Genomic DNA, 23,301 nt, shown 5'->3' on the forward strand with positions numbered 1-23,301 from the left:
AATACCTGGACAGAGTGGAGGTTTTTCACATAATGGTGGTTTTTCGTCCTATGGAAGGAAAAAACAGGACAGTAACGAATTGACCTTAGCATCTTCTAAGAGTGGCCTGGCACAAGTCATGTATCAAACATGTAAGCACTTCCCCCGTCTTCATTTCAGCTCTCGTAGTTGCTCATTTCTTTTACCTTTAGAAACTTTAATATTCCCTGTTTCTTTTAAATGAACCTAACCCTTAACAGTCCTCCCCTCTTGGCAAGCTCTCTGAGCAGCAGGGGAAGGCCTGCTTTCTTTCTGCCCTTCTGTCCATGAGTTTGGCATCTTTTGACTGAAATATAGGTGACTTATACTAATGTATTAGCTTCGTTGTATTGTAAAGTGATTCAGTTACACATCTATATTTTTCTAATTCTCTTCCATTATAGGTTATTACAAGATACTGAATATAATTCCCCATGCTACAGAGACCATCCATGTTGCTGACCCATTTTATATATAGTAGTGTGTGTTAATTTCATACGCCTAATTTGTCCCTCCTGCCTTCCCCTTTGGCAACTGTAGGTTTGTTTTCTGTATCTGTGAGTATACTTCTGTTTTGTAAATAAGATCACTTGTATTGTACTTTTATTTATTAATTTATTTTTTAGATTCCACATATAAATGATATATAATATTCATCTTTCTCTGTCTGGCTGACTTCACTCAGTATGACCATCTCTAGGTCCATCCATGATGCTGCAAATGGCATTTTATTCTTTTTATGGCTGAGTAATACTCCACTGTGTGTGTATATATGTGTGTGTGTGAGAGAGAGAGAGAGAGAATATACACTGTATCTTCTTCATGCATTGATCTGTTGATGGACACTTCCGTGTCTTGGCTGTTATGAAGAGTGCTGCTATGAACACTGGGATATATGGATCTTTTTGAATTAGAGTTTTCTCCTCTTCTGAATATATGCCCAGTAGTGGGATTGCTGGACGACATATAACTAGCTTTTAGTTTTTTTAAGGACCCTCCACACCATTTTCCACAGTGGCTACACCGATTTACACTTCCACCAGCAGGGTTCCCTTTCCTCCACACCCTCTCCAGGGTTTATTTGTGATCAGTCACTGTGGTCACGTGCAAGTCCTATGAGTGACAGGCCACCAGTTCACATTCTAAAACACGTGATGTGACTGTAGGGGCTGAGCAGAGGTGGACAAAGCAAATTCTAACTGGCCCTCTCTCCTTGGGATATGCAAAAAGACCCCATAAGCTGCACAGAACCACGTTTTTAAAGCACTGAGAAAAGAATACAAGACCCTCCTTTTCAACTCAAAACTTAGAGGAAAGGGAAGTCTTTGAATTTTTGTTCATTTTTCTACTACACATCAGCCTGATATTAAGTTTCTAATTTCTGCTGAAAAGTAGATAAGGTTATAAATTAACTCTACCGAGAAGTTTTTAATTTTTAAACTCCCTTGACATCACAGAATTAAAAAGTTAAGTAGAACTATTTCCATGTCTGCAAACTGGTTACTGTCTATTCATTTTACAAAGTAGAAAGCAAATATAAGTGTTTTCTAACCCCTCAATATATTACATTCATTTTAAACTATGCAAAACATGAGTTTCTTCATGTTTTAAAACTATTTTTTAAAAAAACATTCAATAGTAAAGTGTACAATGACAGAAAAAACAAAAACCAAAAAAAAAAAGAAAGAAAACAAACTAGACCATGGAAAAGAACACTTAACAGAAGCTTTTTCCCCCACAAATCACAAAAGTTGTTTTGAAATTATGGTAGAAATTCTATTTAAAAAGAAAATCCATTTTTAAAAAAACAATTCTTACCTTTAATTTCAGAACAGAATGTTTTCCATCTGATGAAAACAGAGAGAACTTTGTAAAGCGGAGAAAGACATCTGACAGCTCTGAAGAGTACCATCTTAGGCACTCACCTCCTGCACACGAGCTGAACCAGCCCACGGACCGGCCCAGCTCTGAACTGCGCTCTCCCCCTGCTCGTTCCTGACCGCCTTCAGTGGCTCACACGACTGCAGAGCTCAGGCCGAGCTCCTCCGTGTGCCTGGGAGCTGCCTGCCTCCCAGCACCCTTGCCCGCGCCCTCCACCATTCCACCTGCCATTCCCCACGGGGGCGAAGGTGCCACTCTCCCTGCCTCCTCTGCCTCCAGCAGCAGTCCACTTGCTCAGATGCTGGTACCTCGACCAAAGGATGGCAGTGTCCAAGCTTCTTGGCTGGGTACTGCTAGGGTACAGGGTGGCTGGCACCTCAGGCTGGTAGCCTTGAGACAGTAACCATCAGCTGGCATTTATGGAGGATGTTTTGCTTCGTGTGCCTGCGTGCATGCTTAACTGTTCAGTTAGGTCTGACTCTCTGTGATCCTGTGCACTGTAGCCTGTTATGCTCCTGTAGGCAAGAATACTGGAGTGGGTTGCCATGCCCTTGTCCAGGGGATTTTCCCAACCCAGGGACTGAACCTGGGTTTCCTGCATTGGCAGGCGGATTCTTTACTGGCTGAGCCACCAGGGAAGCCCTGCTGTGCTTCACTCACATGACTGAATTTAATCCTTCTAAGACTCTTAGGAGAGGTGCACTCAAACTTAGAAGTGGGGTTAAGGAACTGGCCAAGTCTCACGCCACCTGAAAGTGACAATGTCCAGGAGCTTTTAATGCCCACCACAAGCCAAAAACCACTCTAGGAACTTCACTCTCTCCTAACCACCACCTGTGCTCCAAGTTCATGTTACCAAGTGTGCCAGTTAACACTGCCTTTAACTTCCAACCCCACCTTTACTGCCTGCTCCTGTTACTGCAGCAGCTCTCCTTTGTCTGGTGGTGCAATAATAAACCTCACCAGTAGAGGGTGCAAAAGAGACACTGGAGGAGGAAAGGGCTTGGGTTCCTCATTCCACGGGTGATGTCTCCACCCCCATCTATCGTCCTGGGTCCCTCTTTCTCCCTCCTCTCCTCCCCTCTTTCTAGATGGCCAGCAGCACTTCCCTACAGGCGGCTCCTCCTGGAACTCTCCTACAGACAGCAGCTTTCCAGTGAATTCTGTTAGCACCACACCTCAGCTAACTTCTCCACCTGCCAGCGGGCCAGAGCTGCACCCTTTGGGGCCCCATGTTAACTACATAGGAAGCAGCTGTTCCCTCTGTCATTCCCATATTCTTTAGATTTATTTCTACCCCTTAATAGGCAATCCCATTACAGTTAGTAATTCTTGACATTAAACTTTCCCGGTTCAAATCATCATGGACTTTCTTTCCTTTTTTTATTTGGCCACTCAGTTCCCCAATCAGGTATCGAACCTGGGAAGTTCACCAGGGAATTCCCTCACCATGTATAGATACTTTCTGTCTCTTGATTAGTTCTGACTGATAGTATGATGCATCAGGCTTTAGAAAAATAATGCAGACATTGGAAAGTGGATGGCTATGTATGAACATAAGGAGATATTCAGGACGTGTTATAAGATTTTTTTTTAAGGTAATTAAATATCATGTATGTACATACACATTCTAAGCTGTTAAAATTATACTTGATGGAAGTACAATTATGTATGTTTAACTTCATGTATTTCTGCATTTTTTACAGTGAGAAAGTATTAATTCTAAAAGAAACATACTTTCTACTTGAACTTAACACACACATGGATTTTCCCACAAGGATAGAATATGCTGTCTAACCAAGTGGCATTTTCTGGTACAGGTATTAGAAGGCTGGCATTCTGTCTTCCAATCAGTCCCCTTTATATGAGAATCTCCTTGGGCCCTGGGCTTCCATAGTGGCTCAGATTGTGAAGAATCTGCCTGCAATGCAGCAGACCCAGGTTAAATCCCTGGGTCAGGAAGATCCCCTGGAGAAGGGAATGGCTACCCACTCCAGTATTCTTGCCTGGAGAATCCCATCGACAGAGGAGCCTGGCGGGCTATAGTCCTATGGGGTCGCAGAGCTGGACACGACAGAGTGACTAACACGTATCTTACTTATCTCCTTGAGCCCAAGCAATTCCCTGAGGGTCCTGATAAAGTAGTTATCGGTGCCCACTGCATGCCAGGCTCTCCTTCTCACTTCTCAAACACAAGCCACATATTAGGAAATGGAAAACGGCCTTTGCTATTAATGAGCTGAATTCTCTCACTGTGCCAAACAAAATATACAAAGGTATGCCGTTCCAAAGCTGTATTATAAATATATCCATGCGTTCATTCACCCAAATCACCTGAAGTGACAGGCAGCTGTGGGCCAAGCCCTGCTACGGGCCCTAGAGCCAGCCTGGTGAACAAGACAGACAAGCTCACTCAGCCAGCCCGAGGAGCTCACTGCGCGCCCATCCCGCATGGCACTGGTCATGGGTGCAGAGAGGAAGGAGCACGTGGAGCTTCAGAGCCTGAGTCCCGATGCTCCCCCAGAGATCCTCTCACGACTGACAGAATGGCAAAATGGACTCCAAAGTGAAGGCCTTATGCATTAAAGACAACCAAACACCCACGCAGTCATTTTCACTGTATCCCAGGAAGAACAAAGCTCAGGGATATTCTCACTTAAAATCATGGAACCACGGTACAGAGGTGCAATGGTTATATGTTCCTCCAAATGAACCAATATTTATGGCCATAAAATGCTTTTACGAGAAATGTTTTAAAAACAATTTTTTTTTTACCTTTTCCTTGTGTATTCTCTGGTGGAATAGGTGAGCCTGGAAACCCATCTTGTTCAGAAATACTTTCCTCATCTTCAGTGTCCACCCCGTGTGACGATGGAACCTTTTTGTTATCGAAGACAGAGGAACAACACGTGGTAAGCACTTCTGTATAAACTTCCTCCCAACAAACTCAGCTGTCTTATTCCATACCCTCTCCACTGCTACCTCCCCTCCAAGACATAAATGGACTACACCCGTGGGTCCCTCAGGAAAAGCGCAACGGCAAAGGCAGTGCCATCCAAATTATGCTTAAGCCAGCGGTCCCCAAACATTTTGGCACCAGGGACTGATTTCATGGAAGACAGTCTTTCCACAGATGGAGGTGGGGGGTTGGGGATGGTTCGGGCAGTAATGCAAGCCACGGGAGCAGCAGATGAGGTTTCACTTGCCCACCCACCGCTCACCTTCTGCTGTGCAGCCCAGTTCCTAACAGGATAGTCCGCAGCCCGGGAGTTGGGGACTCCTGGCCTAAGCCACAGAGACCTTCACAGCTATGCTGCACCGCATCCCACCCCATGCTACCTAGGCACCTGGCTTCCCCATTCCTGCCAGGAACCAACTCAGGAAAAGGAGCTACCTCCAGCCTGCTCTGTGCAGCACCCAGTACCACCGTGCCCTGGTGCTGATGCTGTGTTGTTCACCTCTACATGGGGCAAGAGCTGCCGACCTGCCCCGTGAGAACCCTCACCAAGGCAACTGTTGGGGATCGGGGCCCATTACGCTTGCTGGCTAGGAGGCCACTGTGAGTGTTTCCTGATGGAATGGGACTCTCCCCCCATCACTATCTGTGAAAAACTCCCTTGCAGGGTCACGAATGGTAGAGCTGCCCCCCACAGACCTGTGAGCTGGGTCTGGGACCACCCCGATGAGCAGGAGGCTGCCTCACTGGCAGAGCTCTGGGAGAGGGGGGGTGTGAGGACAGAGGCTGCCCTCAGGGAAGAGCAGAGAACCAGGTCTTGTACAATAAGCTGAGGCTGGTGCTCCCTGGGTGGCTTCCCTTCCACTATTCTGACTCTTCGTAAAATCCTGCTTATGTGATCAGCCTGGCTTAGCTGTGCTGTGCTGCAGGCCATGGACGTTCCATCCCCATGGCTGGGAAGGGGGCAGCATTGACCAGCAAGATGCCCACAAGAAGGGGCATTTCAGGGCCAAAAACTAAGGCTCACAGGCCCACCAGGCTGGGGGTAGAGGGCTCTGGGGTGACATGGCTCAGAGCTGCAGAAAGGTCTCCCACTCTACTCATCATTGAAGAAATTAAAAAGAAATGAATCTCTTAAGCTTTGAGCTCCTAGGGACCATCTGCCTTGTTTACCCTGTCAAAGGTATATTAAGCTACTCACTTTTATTTAGGAAGTATGAAATGCTAAGGCGACTCAAATACTATCATGAAAAGTGAAAGTGAAAGTCGCTCATTCGTGTCTGACTCTTTTCGACCCCATGGACTATACAGTCCGTGGAATTCTCCAGGCCAGAATACTACAGTGGGTAGCTGTTCCCTTCTCCAGGGGATCTTCCCAACCCAGGGTTCGAACCCAGGTCTCCTGCATTGCAGGCTGATTCTTTACTAGCTGAGCCACCAAGGGAAGCCCAAATACCATCATAACGATACCCTATTATGGAAAACTGCTTGTTAGTATCTACTTGTACAATGGCTGATAGTACCTTATGGCTGCTTATGCCTTATGATTATACATACACCACTCATCAGTATATACGAGTGGTACATACCCACCACACATGAATGTTCATAGAGCACTCTTCCTAAAAGCTCCAAACTGGAAACAACCAAATATCCACCCTTAGTAGAGTAAATAAGTTACTGGATGTTACAGCTGTCCGATGGGATATCACACAACAATAAGAATGAACCAACAACTTCCACACAATGACAGAAGGCTCTCAAACACTCCAAAGCATACAAAATGTATGATGAAAGTCACAGAATCTCTAGAATGTGCTGTGTGCTTAGCTGCTCAGTTGTGTCCAAATTCTTTGCGACCCCATGGACTGTAGCCCACCAGGCTCCCCTATCCATGGGATTCTCCAGGCAAGAATACTGGAGTGGGTTGCCATGCCCTCCTCCAGGGGAATCTTCTGACCTAGGGATCAAACCCAGGTCTCCTGTATTGCTGGCAGATTCTTTACCATCTGAGCCACCAGTGAAGTACAAAACTAATCTAAGGTGATTTTTCTAAGATCTAACCTGCTCTTGGAGTCAGGGCAGCGGTTAACTCTGGGGGAGCAATGACTCTTCGCAGTCACAGAGGACTTCGGCAGTCTAGCAGTATTCTTCTTCTTCTTTTAATCTGGGTGGAGGCTACTTTGCAAAAATTCACTGAGCTGTAAAGTTACAGCTTATGTGTCTTTTGTGTATATATAATACATCGATAAATAAGCCTAAAGAATTTGTGACAACATTCTAGAAACACTCTAAAGTTTTAATGCAAAGCATTGTTAAAAGTACCAAATACTTCAGAGTGTGAAAATCACCTGAGTAACTAAAAGAAAAGTTGTCTGGGTGCTGAAGGGAGAGAGGTGGAAGCCAGGCGCCCCAGCCACAGTGCTGCCATCCCAGTGGCCAGGAGTGGCCTTTCCCACATCCGTCTGCAGCCTTGGCCTAAGCGCCTTCATTCTCCTCCTGGGGAGGACGCTAACTAGGATTTTAAAGAGTAAAATGTACATGCTAGAATTTACAGGGTGATTATTGGTGGGGGGGAGAAGCTAGTATAACTTAAGCTAGTTGAGGGAAAGAAATAGAACTAAAAAATCCATCAATTCAAAAGAATGAACAAGAAAAAAGATACAGAGCAATAGGACAAGCAGGAAACACAGAAATGACAGATTTAAACCCAAATATACCCATGAATACATTAAACATAAAAGAACCAAAAGCTCTAGTAAAAAGAGAAAGGAAAATTTTGTCAAATTTGGTTAACAAAAACTATATACTGCATTGAATTATAAACCTTTTTTTTGGGGGGGGGGTGGTGGTGTTGTGCAACATGTGGAATCTTGGCTCCCCATCAGGGATCAAACCCTCATCCCTGCATTGGAAGCAGAGTCTTAACCACTGGACCACCAGAGAAGTCCCAAATTGTACACTGTAAATGGATGAATAGTATGATATTAATATGTGAATTATATCTTGGTAAACGTAAAGAAAAAACAACTAGATGCTGTTTATAAAACACAGCTAAACATAAGGATGCAGGAAGGTTAAAATTAAAGGATAGGAAGAAATAGACCATGCAAATATCAAAGAAAGATGGAGAACGTCAGATGAAAAAGACTTTAGGGCAGATCACAATTTCAGAGATACAGAGGGTCACTTTATAGTGACAAACTGTTCAATTTACCAGGGAGGTAAGATTTGAAATTTGTACACACCTAAAAATGTAATCAGATGTAAAATAATACATCCACCCTGATCTCACACCTACACAGTTCAAACGTTAGCCTGTGGGATCTCTTCTCACCTGGAGGTGAAAGCACAGTATTGGGAACCTGGCAGCACAGCAAGGGCGCCTCAGTGTCTAGATCCCGTGACCGTGGGCTGAGCCGACTGTAGAGCCAGCGCTGGTGACCCTGGGGACGCAGAGGGTCCAGCCCCAGACAGAGCTGGCACCTTCCCAGGAGCCTCTCCTCAGATCAGTGATGCCAACGTTGGAGCCCCACCACAAAGACACACTAAACAGACACGACTGGTGGAGCAACAGAGGGGTCCAGCTGGCTCCACCCCGGGGTGAAGTCCAGGCAAGAGTGTAGTCAGACTGTGCAGAGAACCCAGGTAACTCGGGGTCGGGGTGGGGCCGCAGGCAGCTCTGATCTGTAAGGTGGAGGGGCCTTGCGGGCCTGCAGTGGGACCTCTATAGGTCTACAACATGCTGGACCTCCCCTGGTGTGGCATGTTACAGGGAACGAAACAAACGTTTGTGATCCATGCTTCCTCACTGCTGTATGGAGGAGACCTCACTGCTAGAAGGTGGCAGGGTGCATTCTGAGCAGCTTTTGGAATCGGCGGGAGTGACAGCTTGGTGCCTGATCTGTTCTCCTGGCCTTCTACTGTCACCAGCGGGATTCAAGCTAATACAGAGGTGCTCACATTGCTAGAGCAGAGTCAGTGATCTGCACGCATACACACTAACCGTGCGGATGTGTATGTGTAAATGCAGACAGGGAGACTGCAGGCACCTCAGCCCCGCCCACTCAGCAGTCAGTGCCCCTCTTTCTACCTTGCTGAGAGAATCCCAATTTTGTTTGGTGCAAGTAGGCTCGAATCACAGTAATCCTTCTCTCTTCAGCCAGTAACCTGTCAAGGGATGGGCATGTGACCAATGAGCATCCTGCTGGCGGGCCTCTGGAAAAAACATTCCCCGTCATCAACACAGCACTGCCTGAAGGACCATGCCCCGCTTCCTTCTTCTGCGGGAAGAACTGGCTGCCTCTGGTGATCACAAAGAGCAGGCCAAGGGAATTTCAGGCTCCTGTGTTCAATACGCAGCTGAAACAATTTTGGAATCGCCTACCTTTTCACTTTGTTGTGTGAGAGTTAAATGTCCATTATCTAAACCTTCTATTTGATTATTTGGAGGCAAGAAGATGATACAGACACAAAGTGACCACAGAGGCCTGTCCTGGAGAGAAGAGGAGGGATGGGACAGCAGGGGTTAGGGGTGGTGTTTGCTTAAAAGCAGCATCAAACTTTTTTATAAGACATGGAAATTCATGTATACTTGGGTAAGAGAAAATCTTAAAGAAACTAAAAGTTAAAAACTGCAGAGAGAACGGGGAAACTCCTAATCCTCAAGAGCAGCAGCAAGAGTCCCCACTATTCCTTGGTCTCCAGAAGTTTCTAGAGATAAATGGTTCACACCTGCATGAATGATTCCTCTCTGGACCCAAGCATATGGCAGATATTCACATACCTGTCTGTGGGTAGTTGGTTGGATGAATAAATGAACAAATGAATGAATATATGGTATTTTATGACAGAATGTTCTGCAAATCCACAAACGCACCAATAGCAAGAATGTGTGACAGAGGAGCTCTAATAACATCGTATCAGTGATTCTATTGGAAAATGGTAGCAGGCATTTTGGGCTTCCCTGGTGGCTCAGCTGGTAAAGAATCCGCCTGCAGTGTGGGAGACCTGGGTTCGATCCCTAGGTTGGGAAGATCCCCTGGAGAAGGGAAAGGCTACCCACTCCAGTATTCTGGCCTGGAGAATTCCATGGACTATATAAGCCCATGGGGTCACAAAGAGTCAGACATGACTGAGCGACTTTCACTTCATTTCAGCAGGTATTCAGACTACACTCTCCTCACTTAAAACCTACTAAAATCAATGAAAAGAAAGAAAGAAAGCTTAGTCAATGGCCAGAAAACAGATACCAAACCTATGAAATTTGGAAGAAAGGGAAAATGTCAGAAGCTGCCAAACCTCCTCAGACTTCAGAAATGCAGGCGCTCTGACAGTCACAAAGTGTCACAGGTACAAAGGTTCAAAGCGATCCCCCGATGGGTGCACTGACAGCAAGGATGTGACGGTGCCAGGAGACGTACAGTCATTCCCACGGGGCAGATGGGAGAGCGGGCGAGGCTGAAGGGAGATGCTGAGAGAGCCCTCCTTTACCCTCCAGAATCCAACTCTGTACTCTCATAGACGCTAGATACAGCACAGACTGACATGAGGAATAAAAGAAGAGATCCAGGAGATCAAGAAAAGTGATAATGCAGGACTTCCTGGTGGTCCAGTGGCTAAGACTCCACACTCCCAATGCAGGGGGCCCGGGTTCATCCCTGGTCAGGGACCTAGATCCCACATGCCCCAACTCAAGATCCCTTGTGCCACAACGAAGACCCAGCGCAGCCCAATAAACAAACACAAATATTTTTGCAGGAAAAAAAAAAGTGATGAGGCCACAGAAAAACGTGTGACATAAATCAGCAGAACTCAAACAAGCAAAAGGCAAAATGAAATAAATACAGAGGTAAAAGTTATACTGTACGCATGCTCAGCTGCTCAGTCATGTCTGTCCCTTCACAACCCCATGGACTGTAGTTTGCCAGGTTCCTCTGTCCATGAAATTTTCCAGGCAAGGATACTGGAGTGGGTGCCAAGAAGCCATAAAACACAGTGACAAGGCGCTGAGAGGGATGAGGGTACACAGAGGAAATCACACAAAGTGATGCTGAGAAGAGAATGGAGGGACAAGGGATTCGAGAAAAGATACCAGACATGGAAGACAAATAAAGGAGACCCAACAAACGCATGTCTTGTGTTCCCAAAGCAGAACGGAATGAACCGACGATGAAACCAGTCAAAGATAAAAGAGGGGAGGAAAATATTTCCCAGAAAATAAAAAAAGGGAGGTGGAAAATCCGTGTCTTCAGAATTATGTAAACTAAATTTCAGGAAAAAAGGACAGAAAATAATAAACACCACTGTTAATCCTAGTGAAATTACTGAACTTCAAAGGATAAAGATGAACCTACAAAAGTTATCAGGCAGAAAAATCAAGTGACCTCAAATGAGAGAAGAAAAGGCTGTAACCCCTTCTCTGCTGTTACTCTCGGCGGTCATTTCAGAAAAGTTATATATGGTCCCACGCGACCAAGTACCCTTTCTTTGTAACACTCACCATAATTCTAATGGATTAACTTAACTGTGGGACTAGGGACCCTTGTACTGATTCTCCAGCACCTAGCACATGCCTGGTACTCAGCTGGACAAATAGATGTCAAATTATTTACCGACCCAAAGACACTGTCCACGCTGACAATCCTTTACAGGATGGAGGCGCTGAGGCACAGGGAGGTTATCTGACTTCCCAAGTCATACACCTGGGAAGCAGAGAAGCCGGGACTTGGACCTGGGTTTCTGAACGTCCCGGCACTGCTCTTGTTGCTGGGCTCTCGTACCGTGCAAACTGACCACACATTCACACAGCCCGCTTCCCCTCCAGCCTTACTTTTTGTGGCACCAACAAGAAAACTGCTGAAAACAAGACTTGCTTTCCATTGCTAGGCCATTTGCTTTCCATTTGCTAGGCCACTGCTAGGCGGGTACACACTTCGCACAAAGATGTTTGCCCAAACTACCCTGAAACACAGAGAGAGGCGTGAGGCAGAGACTTATACCCAAACTGCCTGACGTGGGCTGGTCTGTGTCCTTATCTTACTAGTTTTGATTGAAAAGAATAAAGGCATAAATTATTTACCTGAGATTACAAAATGCTTATAGTAAAACTAAGGAGCAAATAAGAAGCAAGTGTCTACAGTAAAAATAATACTTAAAAAAACAGAACTAAATGGACAGGGAGGCCTGACGTGCTGTAATTCATGGGGTCGCAAAGAGTGGAACACGACTGAGCGACGGAACTAAACTGCACTGAAGGCAGTGTCTCCTTCACTGCTAGCGCCATCTAGTGATTAAACAGTGGTTTTTTATGCACCAAACACCCATTCTCTTCAAAGATACGTATTTTAATCCTCAAAAACAAACAACAATCTTTACGTCTAGCTAACAGTCTTGAGAGGCTCAAGGACTGTCAACACAAACTCTGATTCTAAACAGGAGAAACGGGTTGTCCTGATCTGAATCCTGCCTCTGCCACTGGGTGGTGGGCTGGATGACCCTGGGCAAGTCACTTATCCTATTCTCTCTCACACGTACCCACACAGGTGTGAAGTAAACGAAATGGCATGTGTGAGCTGCCTGTGCACGTGTGTGTGTGTTAGCCACTCGGCCATGTCCAACTCTCTGTGACTCCAAGGACTGTGGCCTGCTAGGCTCCTCTGTCCATGGAATTCTCCAAGTAAGAATACGGGAGTAGGTTGTCATTCCCTTCTCCAGGGGAATCTTCCCGACCCAGGGATCGAACCCAGGTCTCCTGTGTTATGGGCTGATTCTTTACCGACTGAGCCACCAGGGAAGATATCAAATGCTCAGAAAAAGTCAATGTGTCTTCTTCCCCTTGAGGTACTAATCCTGAGACTGTGGGAAACAAATCCCTTTCCAGCTTCAGGGCCCTTTCATTCGTTCCTCTGCAGGTTATGATGAGACCTTTCAACTGCAATCACTTACTAACACTCCACCTCTGGCTCCGCCCCTGGGCTGCACTGCGGAAAGGCTTTCCTCTTGGCTGGCATGTGCCGAAAGGTGGAGACCTGCACCCACACACTGCTGCTGGGAAGGCAAGTGGGAACTACTGCTCTGGAGAACAATTTGGCAACACCCACTGGGGTACACGGATCAAGTGTGCAACGGAATAATCTAGATGTTCACCAGTAGGTGAGCAGATAAATAATGTGTATGCAACTCAAAAAACTACAAAGCTGAGAGGAGGAAAGGTGGGTTCCTGTATGGTGACCTTTGCACAATTAAATATATATACATATAGTAACACATTTGTTTCCTGACACTTATTTGCAGCAAAAGAATAAAAACAGACTTCCAGAACACATCCCAAATCCAGGAGGAGATGGCCTTCCAGGGATGAAGCAGATGGGAGACAAAGATTTCAACCCTAACCATAATTTTCTTTTACTAAAAATTGGAAGCAAAAAAAAAAAAAAGGTAAGATATCAGTACTTGCTCATCCTAGAGAATGAGAACACTAATGTGTTACATTATGTTCTATATCTCAACTGTGGGGGTGCCTGGCTATGGAAAATGCACCTGTTCAGCTTTAATAGACGGCGTCAAACAGTTCCCCCCAACAATGGTGGTGCCAACTCCCACTCCCACAGCCCCTCCGCCTCCTCCCTAATCCTTGATACTGTTCGTTGCCTTGCTCTACTTTTTAAATTTTTAAAACAAATTTCTGTACTGTACATGGGTCCTTGAGCCACCAAGACACAGTGGCCTGAAAAATAAAATTGTATGTTTCATTAACAACAAAGGAAAACAAACAAACAAACAAAGGAGCTTGTGGAGGGCACTATTCTCTCTCTCCACTCAGGTCAATGTGGTAGCAAGCTTCACTCCCAATTTTCCTATCACATGTCCAGAAGAGTTGAGTGCTACAGCTCTACCTATAGCCTGGGTCCAAAATACCAGCCAGGAAGTGTGCAGCCATGAGGGCCGGTGGGTGCTCACACGGGCCTTTCAGAGCCCTGGGGGAGACCTTTTTAGGCTCTTGGCACCTGTCTGCCTGTCCAGGGCTCTTTGCTGTGGAGAAACCTAACTCTGCATGTTAAAGCCTGTATATGCTAGAAAGTGATGGTCAGTTTCTGAAATACATAAGGATTCCACAAAATAATTTCCCTAAGACCATCTAAAATGTAATTCAAAGTAGTGGAGGATAATCAATAGAAATAAAATTAGTATGACCATAGTCTGACATTGCAAGTCTTTAAGTAGAGTCACTACAAGTAACATGTTATAGTGATGGTGAAAAAGAAAAAAAAGAGAAAGGAAAAAGGAATTACGGTGTTGTCTTTTGCCATTAAAGAAATGGTGCTATCCAGCTTTCAAAACCCTAGGAACACAAGAGTTTAAACCAGGACATGTGGGCAATGGTGGAGAACCAGGCTCCTTCAACCAGAGAGGTATCTCAGCTCCCCAACATGTGAAGTGAAGTCACTCAGTCATGTCTGACTCTTTGCAACCCCATGGACTGTAGCCCACCAGGCATCTCTGTCCATGGAATTTTCCAGGCAAGAATACTGGAGTGGGTTGCCATTTCCTTCTCTAGGGCATCTTCCTGACCCAGGGATCAAACCTGGGTCTCCCACAATGCAGGCAGACTCTTTACCATCTGAGCCACCAGGGAAGCCCCCTATAGGGCTGAAATAGAACCTATGTCACCCAGACAGCCAGAGATGAGAGCATGTAAGAGCTTGAACTAGACACTCACACATGTACCCTAAGAATGTCAGCTACTGTGGAGAGACGTGTGATGATGCTCCTTGTCAGGCATGAGTCTAAAGAAACACTGCAACGTACACATACGGAAAAGTGACAGGAAAATCAGCTCAGGGAGGGGGCAGTCAAAGGACAGAGCAGGATGACTAGCAGTGGATGGAAACCTACGTTAAAGACAGGAAGATGTTTCTCTGTTTCTGAAAAATTTGTCTTGAAAGATAAAGGAAGGAGTTTTAAATTTTGGGCTTCCTGAGTAGCTCTGCTGGTAAAGAATCTACCTGCAATGCTAGAGATTCTGGTTCAATTCCTGGGTTGGGAAGTTCCCGTGGAGAAGGGATAGGCTCCCCACTCCAGTATTCTTGGGCTTCCCTGGCGGCTCAGACAGTAAAGAATCTGCCTGCAGTGCAGGAGACCTGGGTTTGATCCCTGAGTTGGGAAGATCCCCTGGAGGAGGGCATGGCAACCCGCTCCAGGATTCTTGCCTGGAGAATCCCCATGGACAGAGGAGCCTGGCAGGCTACAGTCCATAGGGTCACAAAGGAAAGAGCAGGATGACCAGCATCAGATGGAAATCTATGTTAAAGACGTGAAGATTTTCTGTTTCTGAAGGACTTGTCTTGAAAGATAAAGGCAAGAGTTTTAAACTTTAGCCTAATAAGGTAGAAAATGAGACTGGACCAATAATAAAAAATAAGCCCCCAAACAACAAGCCATTAACAGCTGGAGAGAAAAGGGACCTATTTTCTAATGCACTCGGCACACTTTCCTGTGAGTTAATGTCAGGGTGTAGAAGAAACGCTGGAAGGCGGCAAGCACCTGGTTTCTGTGCGGTGTGGCATACGTGGCGTCGCAGAGACTTCCCTCTTCCTTGCGAGCGCTGGCGTCTCCAGACTGCCTGCGGCTGGACGACAGGTGCGAGTCAGTGTCCTCGTCCTCCTCATAGCCCAGCATTTCAAAGGATGGCAGAGAAGATCTTCTTCCCGTTTCATTCTGCCAGTGTGGTCTGTGTTAGAACATTCAAGATCAAGATAAAGAACAAGCCGCTTAACACCTCACACTGGTTTATATACATGTAGTAAAGGGACCGCCTTCAAGTCCCCCTGTGATGTTCTGGGACCACACGACAAAACAGGCAGCAGCTAAAGGGTGAAACCATCCGCTGTTCCATCTCTTTGTAGAATTTCTTTCCAGTTTTTCTCCTAGATTTCTATAGTTATAATCACTGTATACATATACAATTTGCCTCCTTGTTAATAAGTCTTTAAAGTCAGACTCGAGTAGATACATCAGTTCAGTCAGCGATTCCCCGTACTTAGGTTCCCTCCCCCCCAGTTTTTACCGACACAAACAGCTCTGCAATGAACACCAACGTGCAATCTCTTCTGTATTGAGGATTCATCCCATAAAACAACCACATAGAGAAAGGCCAGAGTCAAGCAGTATGAACATTTCACAGGTCCACATGCATCCCCATAGAATCACTTCCCCAACCTGTGACTACATCAGTAATAATTGTCTAAAACTTGCCAAAAGAATCTAAGTGAAGTGAAACTCGCTCAATTGTGTCTGACTCTTTGCAATCCCATGGACTGTACAGCCCATGGAATTCTCCAGGCCAGAATTCTGGAGTGGGTAGCCTTTTCATTCTCCAGGGGATCTTCCCAACCCAGGGATCGAACCCAGGTCTCCTGCATTGCAGGCAGATTCTTTACCAGCTGAGCCACAAGGGAAGTCCAAAGAATGTAAACCTCACTGCAAAAATGTGCATTTCTTACTGAGACTGGGTGCTTTTCCATACATTTGTGTGTGAGTCTTGGTTCTTCTATTGTGAATTGTCTGCTCATGTCCTTTGTCCCTTCATCTACTCCGATTCTAGTACATTCATTCCAATTTGAAATGAACTTTTCCACCTACAAAAATTAAAACTCTGACTTTGTATTTACTAGTAATATTTTCGCAATTCTGTTGATTTTATTTTGGCTATGTAAATTTTTTTAACATACAGATGATTTAAAACTAAAAATTTTTTTTTAACCTTCCAAATTCTTAGCTCAGAAGTAAACAGTAGTCATCTCCTTCTGAAAGGTTGGATTAGACTGGATATAGGACCTCGTGACATTTCTACATATATACAAATTAAGCCTTTCATTCAATAGGAATGTTTTGGTGCATGAATTACGCAAGGCTGAAATCTGATTTTTTTCTAATGCTGCTAACAAATAAACTGTTGAATCCTGTCCTTTCCCTTTGATCTGTGTGGCTGCCTCTATTAGAGTTTCAATATCCTTGCAAACACTAGGCTCACCTCAGGACATTCTTGTGCACCTCTTATCGCTGATCCAACACTCCTTTAACTACTTCAATATGTCTTAAAATATGATGGGGCTAACACAGCCCTCCCCGAGTCAACATTCTTCCCTTCCAGATACCCTTTTACAGTCTTATCTGATTATTCTTTTCAGTGAATTTCAGAATCACTTCCTCATCTTCAGCTCTTATTCAGCCAAAGTATAAATTCTCAGCAGGAGAAAAACAGGCTATACTCAAACATTTCAAAAATGGAATCAAGATTAAAATGCAAAAACCAAAAGTATAAACACATCCTGCCGCTACTGCTAAGTCGCTTCAGTCGTGTCCGACTCTGTGCAACCCCAGAGACGGCAGCCCACCAGGCTCCCCTGTCCCTAGGATTCTCCAGGCAAGAACACTGGAGTGGGTTGCCATTCCCTTCTCCATAAGTGTAGCTCAATCAGTAAAGAATCCACCTGCGATACCGGAATCCATCTGTGATGCAGGAGACCCGGGTTCAATGCCTGGGTCTGGAAGATCCCCTGGAGGAGGAAATGGCAACCCACTCCAGTATGCCTTGCCAGGAAAATCTCATGGACAGAGGAGCCTGGCGGGCTACAGTCCATGGGGTTGAAAGAGTAGGACATGACTTAGCAACTAAACCACCAACATCCTAGAAGGAAATATGTGAGCATTTGTATAATGCTGCAGTAAGGAAAATCTTTCTAGATTTGATAATAATGTCAGAACTACAAACAATGATATTTATTACTACATAAAAAATATAGAATTTCTTGGTATGTTTAAAAAAAAAACCCTCAAATATCAAAATTAAATACACAGGGCAGATAAAAGTCAAATCTGGTGATGTAATCCCCACTCCAACCCCACGAGCTCTTAAAGCGTCTTCTCACCGCTCCTCGGGGACACTCCAAACCTTGGAACAGGATGGCAAAGGTCCCCTAAGCCTGCCCACTCCTCCAGCACCATCTCAGGTGACTCCCCACCTCACTTGACTCCTCCCAGCCACAAATATCCTCCCCTTCACATGCTCACGTGTGTCCTACTCCCTCTTCTCTGTCTAAAAAGCTCATCCCTGCACCATGCTTCATTCTGAACTCCAAAGCCAAATTTGCCTGTTACTCCAGGAGTACATCAAGGCTGTATATTGTCACCCTGCTTATTTAACTTATATGCAGAGTACATCATGAGAAATGCTGGGCTGGAAGAAGCACAAGCTGGAATCAAGACTACCGGGAGAAATATCAATAACCTGATATGCAGATGACACCACCCTTATGGCAGAAAGTGAAGAGGAACTAAAAAGCCTCTTGATGAAAGTGAAAGAAGAGAGTGAAAAAGTTGGCTTAAAGCTCAACATTCAGAAAATGAAGATCATGGCATCTGGTCCCATCACTTCATGGGAAGTAGATGGGAAAACAGTGGAAGCAGTGTCAGACTTTATTTTTTTGGGCTCCAAAATCACTGCAGATGGTGATTGCAGCCATGAAATTAAAAGACGCTTACTCCTTAGAAGGAAAGTTATGACCAACCTGGATAACATATTAAAAAGCAGAAACATTACTTTGCCAACAAAGATCCGTCTAGTCAAGGCTATGGTTTTTCCAGTGGTCATGTATGGATGTGAGAGTGGGACTGTGAAGAAAGCTGAATGCTGAAGAATTGATGCTTTTGAATTGTGGTGTTGGAGAAGACTCTTGAGAGTCCCTTGGACTGCAAGGAGATCCAACCAGTCCATTCTAAACGAGATCAGTCCTGGGTGTTCATTGGAAGGACCGATGTTGAAGCTGAAACTCCAGTACTTTGGCCACCTCATGCAAAGAGTTGAGTCATTGGAAAAGACTCTGATGCTGGGAGGGATTGGGGGCAGGAGGAGAAGGGGATAACAGAGGATGAGATGGCTGGATGGCATCGCCAACTCGATGGACATGAGTTTAAGTAAACTCCGGGAGCTGGTGATGGACAGGGAGGCCTGGTGTGCTACGATTCATGGGGTCTCAGAGAGTCAGACATGACTGAGCGACTGAACTGAACTGAACTGCACCATGCTGACCAACTCCCAGCCCTCAGGCCATTCCCAGCTGGTTCTTGTACATCCCACAGCTCTTCCCCAATGCCTCCCCCCTCGGGAGGAAACCTTCCTGATCCTTAGCCCTATGTCAGCCCTAACCCAGCTCAAGCAATAGAGAAAATGATGTTAAAGAATAATGGTTACAGTACAGGCATCAACAAAGGTAAATTCAACAGTGTGACTGTTCAGAGAGGACACTCATGAGAAGTTGTGACTGACAACTCTCGCCATCTACGGTTATGGCTAAAAGCAGTGAATTCATGGTCTCGGTGCTGCCATGAAAGCAACCAGTGTCTTCATAAGCTATAATTTAACAAGATCCACTCTGGAGAAAGTTTGGATACAATTCAAGACTGATTCAGAGAAGGGAATGGCAACCCACTCCAATATTCTTGCCTGGGAAATCCCATGGACAGAGGAGCCTCGTAAGCTAGTCCATGGGGTCGCAAAGAGTCGGACCTGACTGAGCGACTTCACTTTCACTTTCCACCTTCATGCACTGGAGAAGGAAATGGCAACCCACTCCAGTGTTCTTGCCTGGAGAATCCCAGGGACAGGGGAGCCTGGTGGGCTGCCGTCTATGGGGTCGCACTGAGTCGGACATGATTGGCGTAACTTAGCAGCAGCAACAAAACTGATTAATGTTCCAGGACACTATTTCTTTGACACTGGTGATAAAAACCTGCATGCTAAGCTCTAGTCACAGCCACATGCACATACACACACACCCCCACGCAGAGCTGCTCCCCCTCTGCCCTGAGAGGAAGCTGAGCCCAGGACACGGTCCTTACTGATGCCTCAGCTCTGAGGTAGTGGCGTAGGGCTCGATCAAACTGTCCTTTTCCATGGAGGTCATGTCGCTCTCAGAGTGGGCTCTCCGGCGAGGCTGAGGAATGGCAACGGTCCGGCCAGTAAGTGTTGTCGATAGAATGGCTGCAGCCAGAGCAGATCTGTGGACAGAATCACCCCAGTGAGTCAGTGAGACACGAACCCTCAAGCTGAAGGCTGAACAACAGGACACGTGACTTAATCAAGGTTTCTTTCAGCTCTACAGTGTTCAGAGCATATCCACTGACTACATGCCTGCAGTCAGCCGGCTGTGTGCCATCACTTCATTCCCACAGCAACTGCATGAATAATTTGTCATCTCCGTTTTCAACAGACATTAAATGACTTCTCTAAGCTTTCCCAGTTAATGGAAGATGAAACCAGGTCTGTGATCCAAGCAGTCTATGTTCAGGTAGTGTTCCTATTAGAATCAAAGATCGGAATGGAAAAAAAAAAAGAGAAATAAAAAGACATAAAAGAAAGGAAAAGGAATTTGACAGTCTTGCAAATTATTCAAAACTATAACACAGGAAAGTGTGAAAGTGTTAGTCACTCAGTTGTATCTGACTCTTTGCAACCCCATGCAGACTATAGCCTGCCAGGCAGGCTCCTCTGCCCGTGCAATTCTCTATGCAAGAATACTGGAGTGGGCAGCCATTCCTTTCTCCAGGGGATCTTTCCAACCCAGGGATCAAATCTGAATCTCCTGCATTGCAGGCAGATTCTTTACCATCTGAGCCACCAGGGAAGCCCTATAATATAGGAAAGACAGAATAATAGGTTTACTCTCCCACGTGAAAAATCAAAATAAACAATTAATTATCCCAGCTTACTGCCTGAGAGAATGTCTAGGTTACAGCACAGAGAGGAGGAAATGAGGTGGAGCTGGACAGACTCTCTTGAGTTGTGGGAATGGAGTGGAGAGTCAGGGAACACCAGGGCAGATAGAATCTGCAGGACCAGAGTACCAGAGAGGAGAGAGCTGAACTGAGAGAACTCCATAAACCCGCAAGAGGCCCCACTGAGAGCTCAGCAAAATGCTCCTCGGTGCGTGAATGCAAGGACACTGCCCAGGGCCAGGGGAGACCCATCCAGGAGGATGGGAGGAACAGCGCCTGATGCTTACACACAGCTGAGGACAGCGCCTGTTCCCACCAGACAGATGGGAAAACACTGCAATTCATGGGACACTGGGTACAGCACTCCAAAAGCAGAGGAGAATGAACAGCCCGAGACTGAACACTGCTCTGACCCTGCCTAACAAGGCAGAAAAGCAAGACCCAAAAGATCAGTTCCAAGTAATTCCATTGTATCCCAGAACAAAATTCAACTAGACTTACAGGAATACAAAAATATCCAGCACTCAGCAACGTGAAACTCACAACAGTGTCTAGCATGCAATCAAAGATAACCAGACATGCAGACAGAAAAACATGACCTAAAATGAAGAGAATAATCAATCAAAACCCATCCAGAACTGAACTCACATTAGAAGCAGCAGAGACAGACATTAAGACAGTTATTATAATTGTGTTTCATATGTTCAAAAAGCTAAGCAGGGACATGGAATATTATTAAATAGACCTGAACTTCAGGAGATGGAAATTACACCAGATGGGGTTAACAGTTAGGTTACATATTGCATAAAAATGAGTGAAACCTGAAGGTAAAACAATAGAAAATAACCAAAAAGAAACATAGGGAGGGAAAAAAGAAAATAGTAAGATCTGAGATTAAAAAAGGGATTGTTTCATGTTTTAAGTCACTACGTTTTAGGAATTCCCTAGCAATTCAGTGGTTAGGACTCCTCACAATCACTGCTAAGGACCTGGGTTCAATCCCTGTTCAGGGAACTAAGATCCCACAAGCTGCTCGGCGTGGCAGGGGAAAAAAAAAAAAAAAGCTGCCAAGTTTTGGTGTAATTAGTTACCTGCCCAATAAATAACTTCCATCAAATGGTGCTAGAACAACTGGCCACCCACATGCAAAAAAGACTTCCCTGGCGGTCCAGGGGTTAAGAATCCATCTTCCAATGCAGGGGATGAAGGTTCAATCCCTGGTTGGGGAACTAAGATTCCACATGCCCCCAGGCATCTAAGCCCTTGAACTGCAACTACTAGCCCGCGTGCTCTGGAGCTGACTCCTGCATGTGCCACAGCTAGAGAAGCCTGCACGCTGCAACAAAAAAAGATCCTGTCTGCTGAAACGAAGACCCAGTGCAGCCAAAAATAAATAAGTAAATAAAAACATTCTTTAAAATAAATAAACACAATGGAATTATATTTTTTAAAAAAGTGAACTTGAATCCATACCTTGCACACCATATGCAAAAATTAACTCAAAATGCATCATAGACCTAAATGTAAAGGCTAAAAGTATAAAACCTCTAGAAGAAGCTATAGGAAAAAATGCTTTATGACTTTGGGTAGGCAAATATTTCTTAGATATGGTACTGAAATCTTGATCTATAAAAGAAAGAGTTGACAAGTTGAACTTCATAAACATTAAGAATTTCTGCTCTCTGCAAAACTGTTAAGAAAATGAAAAGACGAGCCACAGATGAGAAGAAAATATTTGCAAATCATGTATTTGATAAAGAACCTATTTTATATTCAGTAACAGTCAATCCTAAAGGAAATCAATCCTGAATATTCATTGGAAGGACTGATGCTGAAGCTGAAGCGCCAATAGTTTGGCCACCTGATAAGAAGAGATGACTCACTGGAAAAGACCCTAATGCTGGGAAAGATTGAGGGCAGGAGGAGAAGGGGACGAAAGAGGATGAGATGCTTGGATGGCATCACTGACTTGATGGACATGAGTTTGAGCAAGCTCTGGGAGTTGGTGATGGACAGGGAAGCCTGGCGTGCTGTAGTCCATGGGGTCACAAAGAATTGGACACGACTGAGCAACCGAATGGAACTGAATAGGAAAACAATTCAATTTTTTCAAGTGGGCAAAAGATGTTAACAGATACTTTACCAAGAAAGTTATACAAGGGCAAATGAGCACATCAAAAGATGCTCAACACCATTAGTTAGTAGAGAAATGCAAAACAGAAACATAAGGATACCACCACACACCTATTAGAGTGTCCAAAAGTTAAAAGATTGGCCAAGATAATCCCTTCAACCTGGATCTGGCAAAACGGCTCCCACAAAGAGAGATGGCGAGAAGAGGAGGCTAGTCTGCCATCAACGAGGTGGCGACCAGAGAGTAACCCACCAGCATTCACAAGCACATCCAGGAAACCAGCTTCAAGACAGGTGGCCTGGGAACCGTTGAAGAGATCCAGGAATTTTCCAGGAAGTTGACAGGAACTATACAGATGTGCACATCAACTCCAGGCTCAACAGAACTGTCTGGGCCAAAGGGATAAGGAATGTCCTATACTTTATCAGTGCGGTTGTCCAGAAGGCGTAATGAAGATAAAGATTCACCAAACAAGCTCTGGACATTGTTACCTATGCATCTGTCACCTCCTGCAAAAACCTACGAACAGGGGACT

General features: G+C 45.2%; 1 protein-coding gene across 8 annotated transcripts in view; it reads right to left on the minus strand.

The window, feature by feature from the left end:
• Positions 1-23,301, minus strand: part of CEP89 (centrosomal protein 89) — an 85,020-nt gene that overhangs the window by 53,790 nt on the left and 7,929 nt on the right. For 7 of the 8 annotated variants that reach the window (XM_070770907.1, XM_070770908.1, XM_070770906.1 and 4 more), the window contains 5 exons: positions 19,757-19,915; positions 15,401-15,587; positions 4,675-4,777; positions 1,837-1,865; positions 6-48 (listed from right to left, as the gene is read on the minus strand). In XM_070770907.1, coding sequence (XP_070627008.1) covers positions 6-48; positions 1,837-1,865; positions 4,675-4,777; positions 15,401-15,587; positions 19,757-19,915 — 521 coding nt within the window. Of the gene's footprint in view, positions 1-5; positions 49-1,836; positions 1,866-4,674; positions 4,778-11,687; positions 11,819-15,400; positions 15,588-19,756; positions 19,916-23,301 lie in introns of those variants that run through there. The other variant, XM_019979836.2, reaches the window with a different exon arrangement.

This window comes from Bos indicus, chromosome 18 (genome assembly GCF_029378745.1).
Source record: "Bos indicus isolate NIAB-ARS_2022 breed Sahiwal x Tharparkar chromosome 18, NIAB-ARS_B.indTharparkar_mat_pri_1.0, whole genome shotgun sequence".
Classification (NCBI taxonomy): domain Eukaryota; kingdom Metazoa; phylum Chordata; class Mammalia; order Artiodactyla; family Bovidae; genus Bos; species Bos indicus.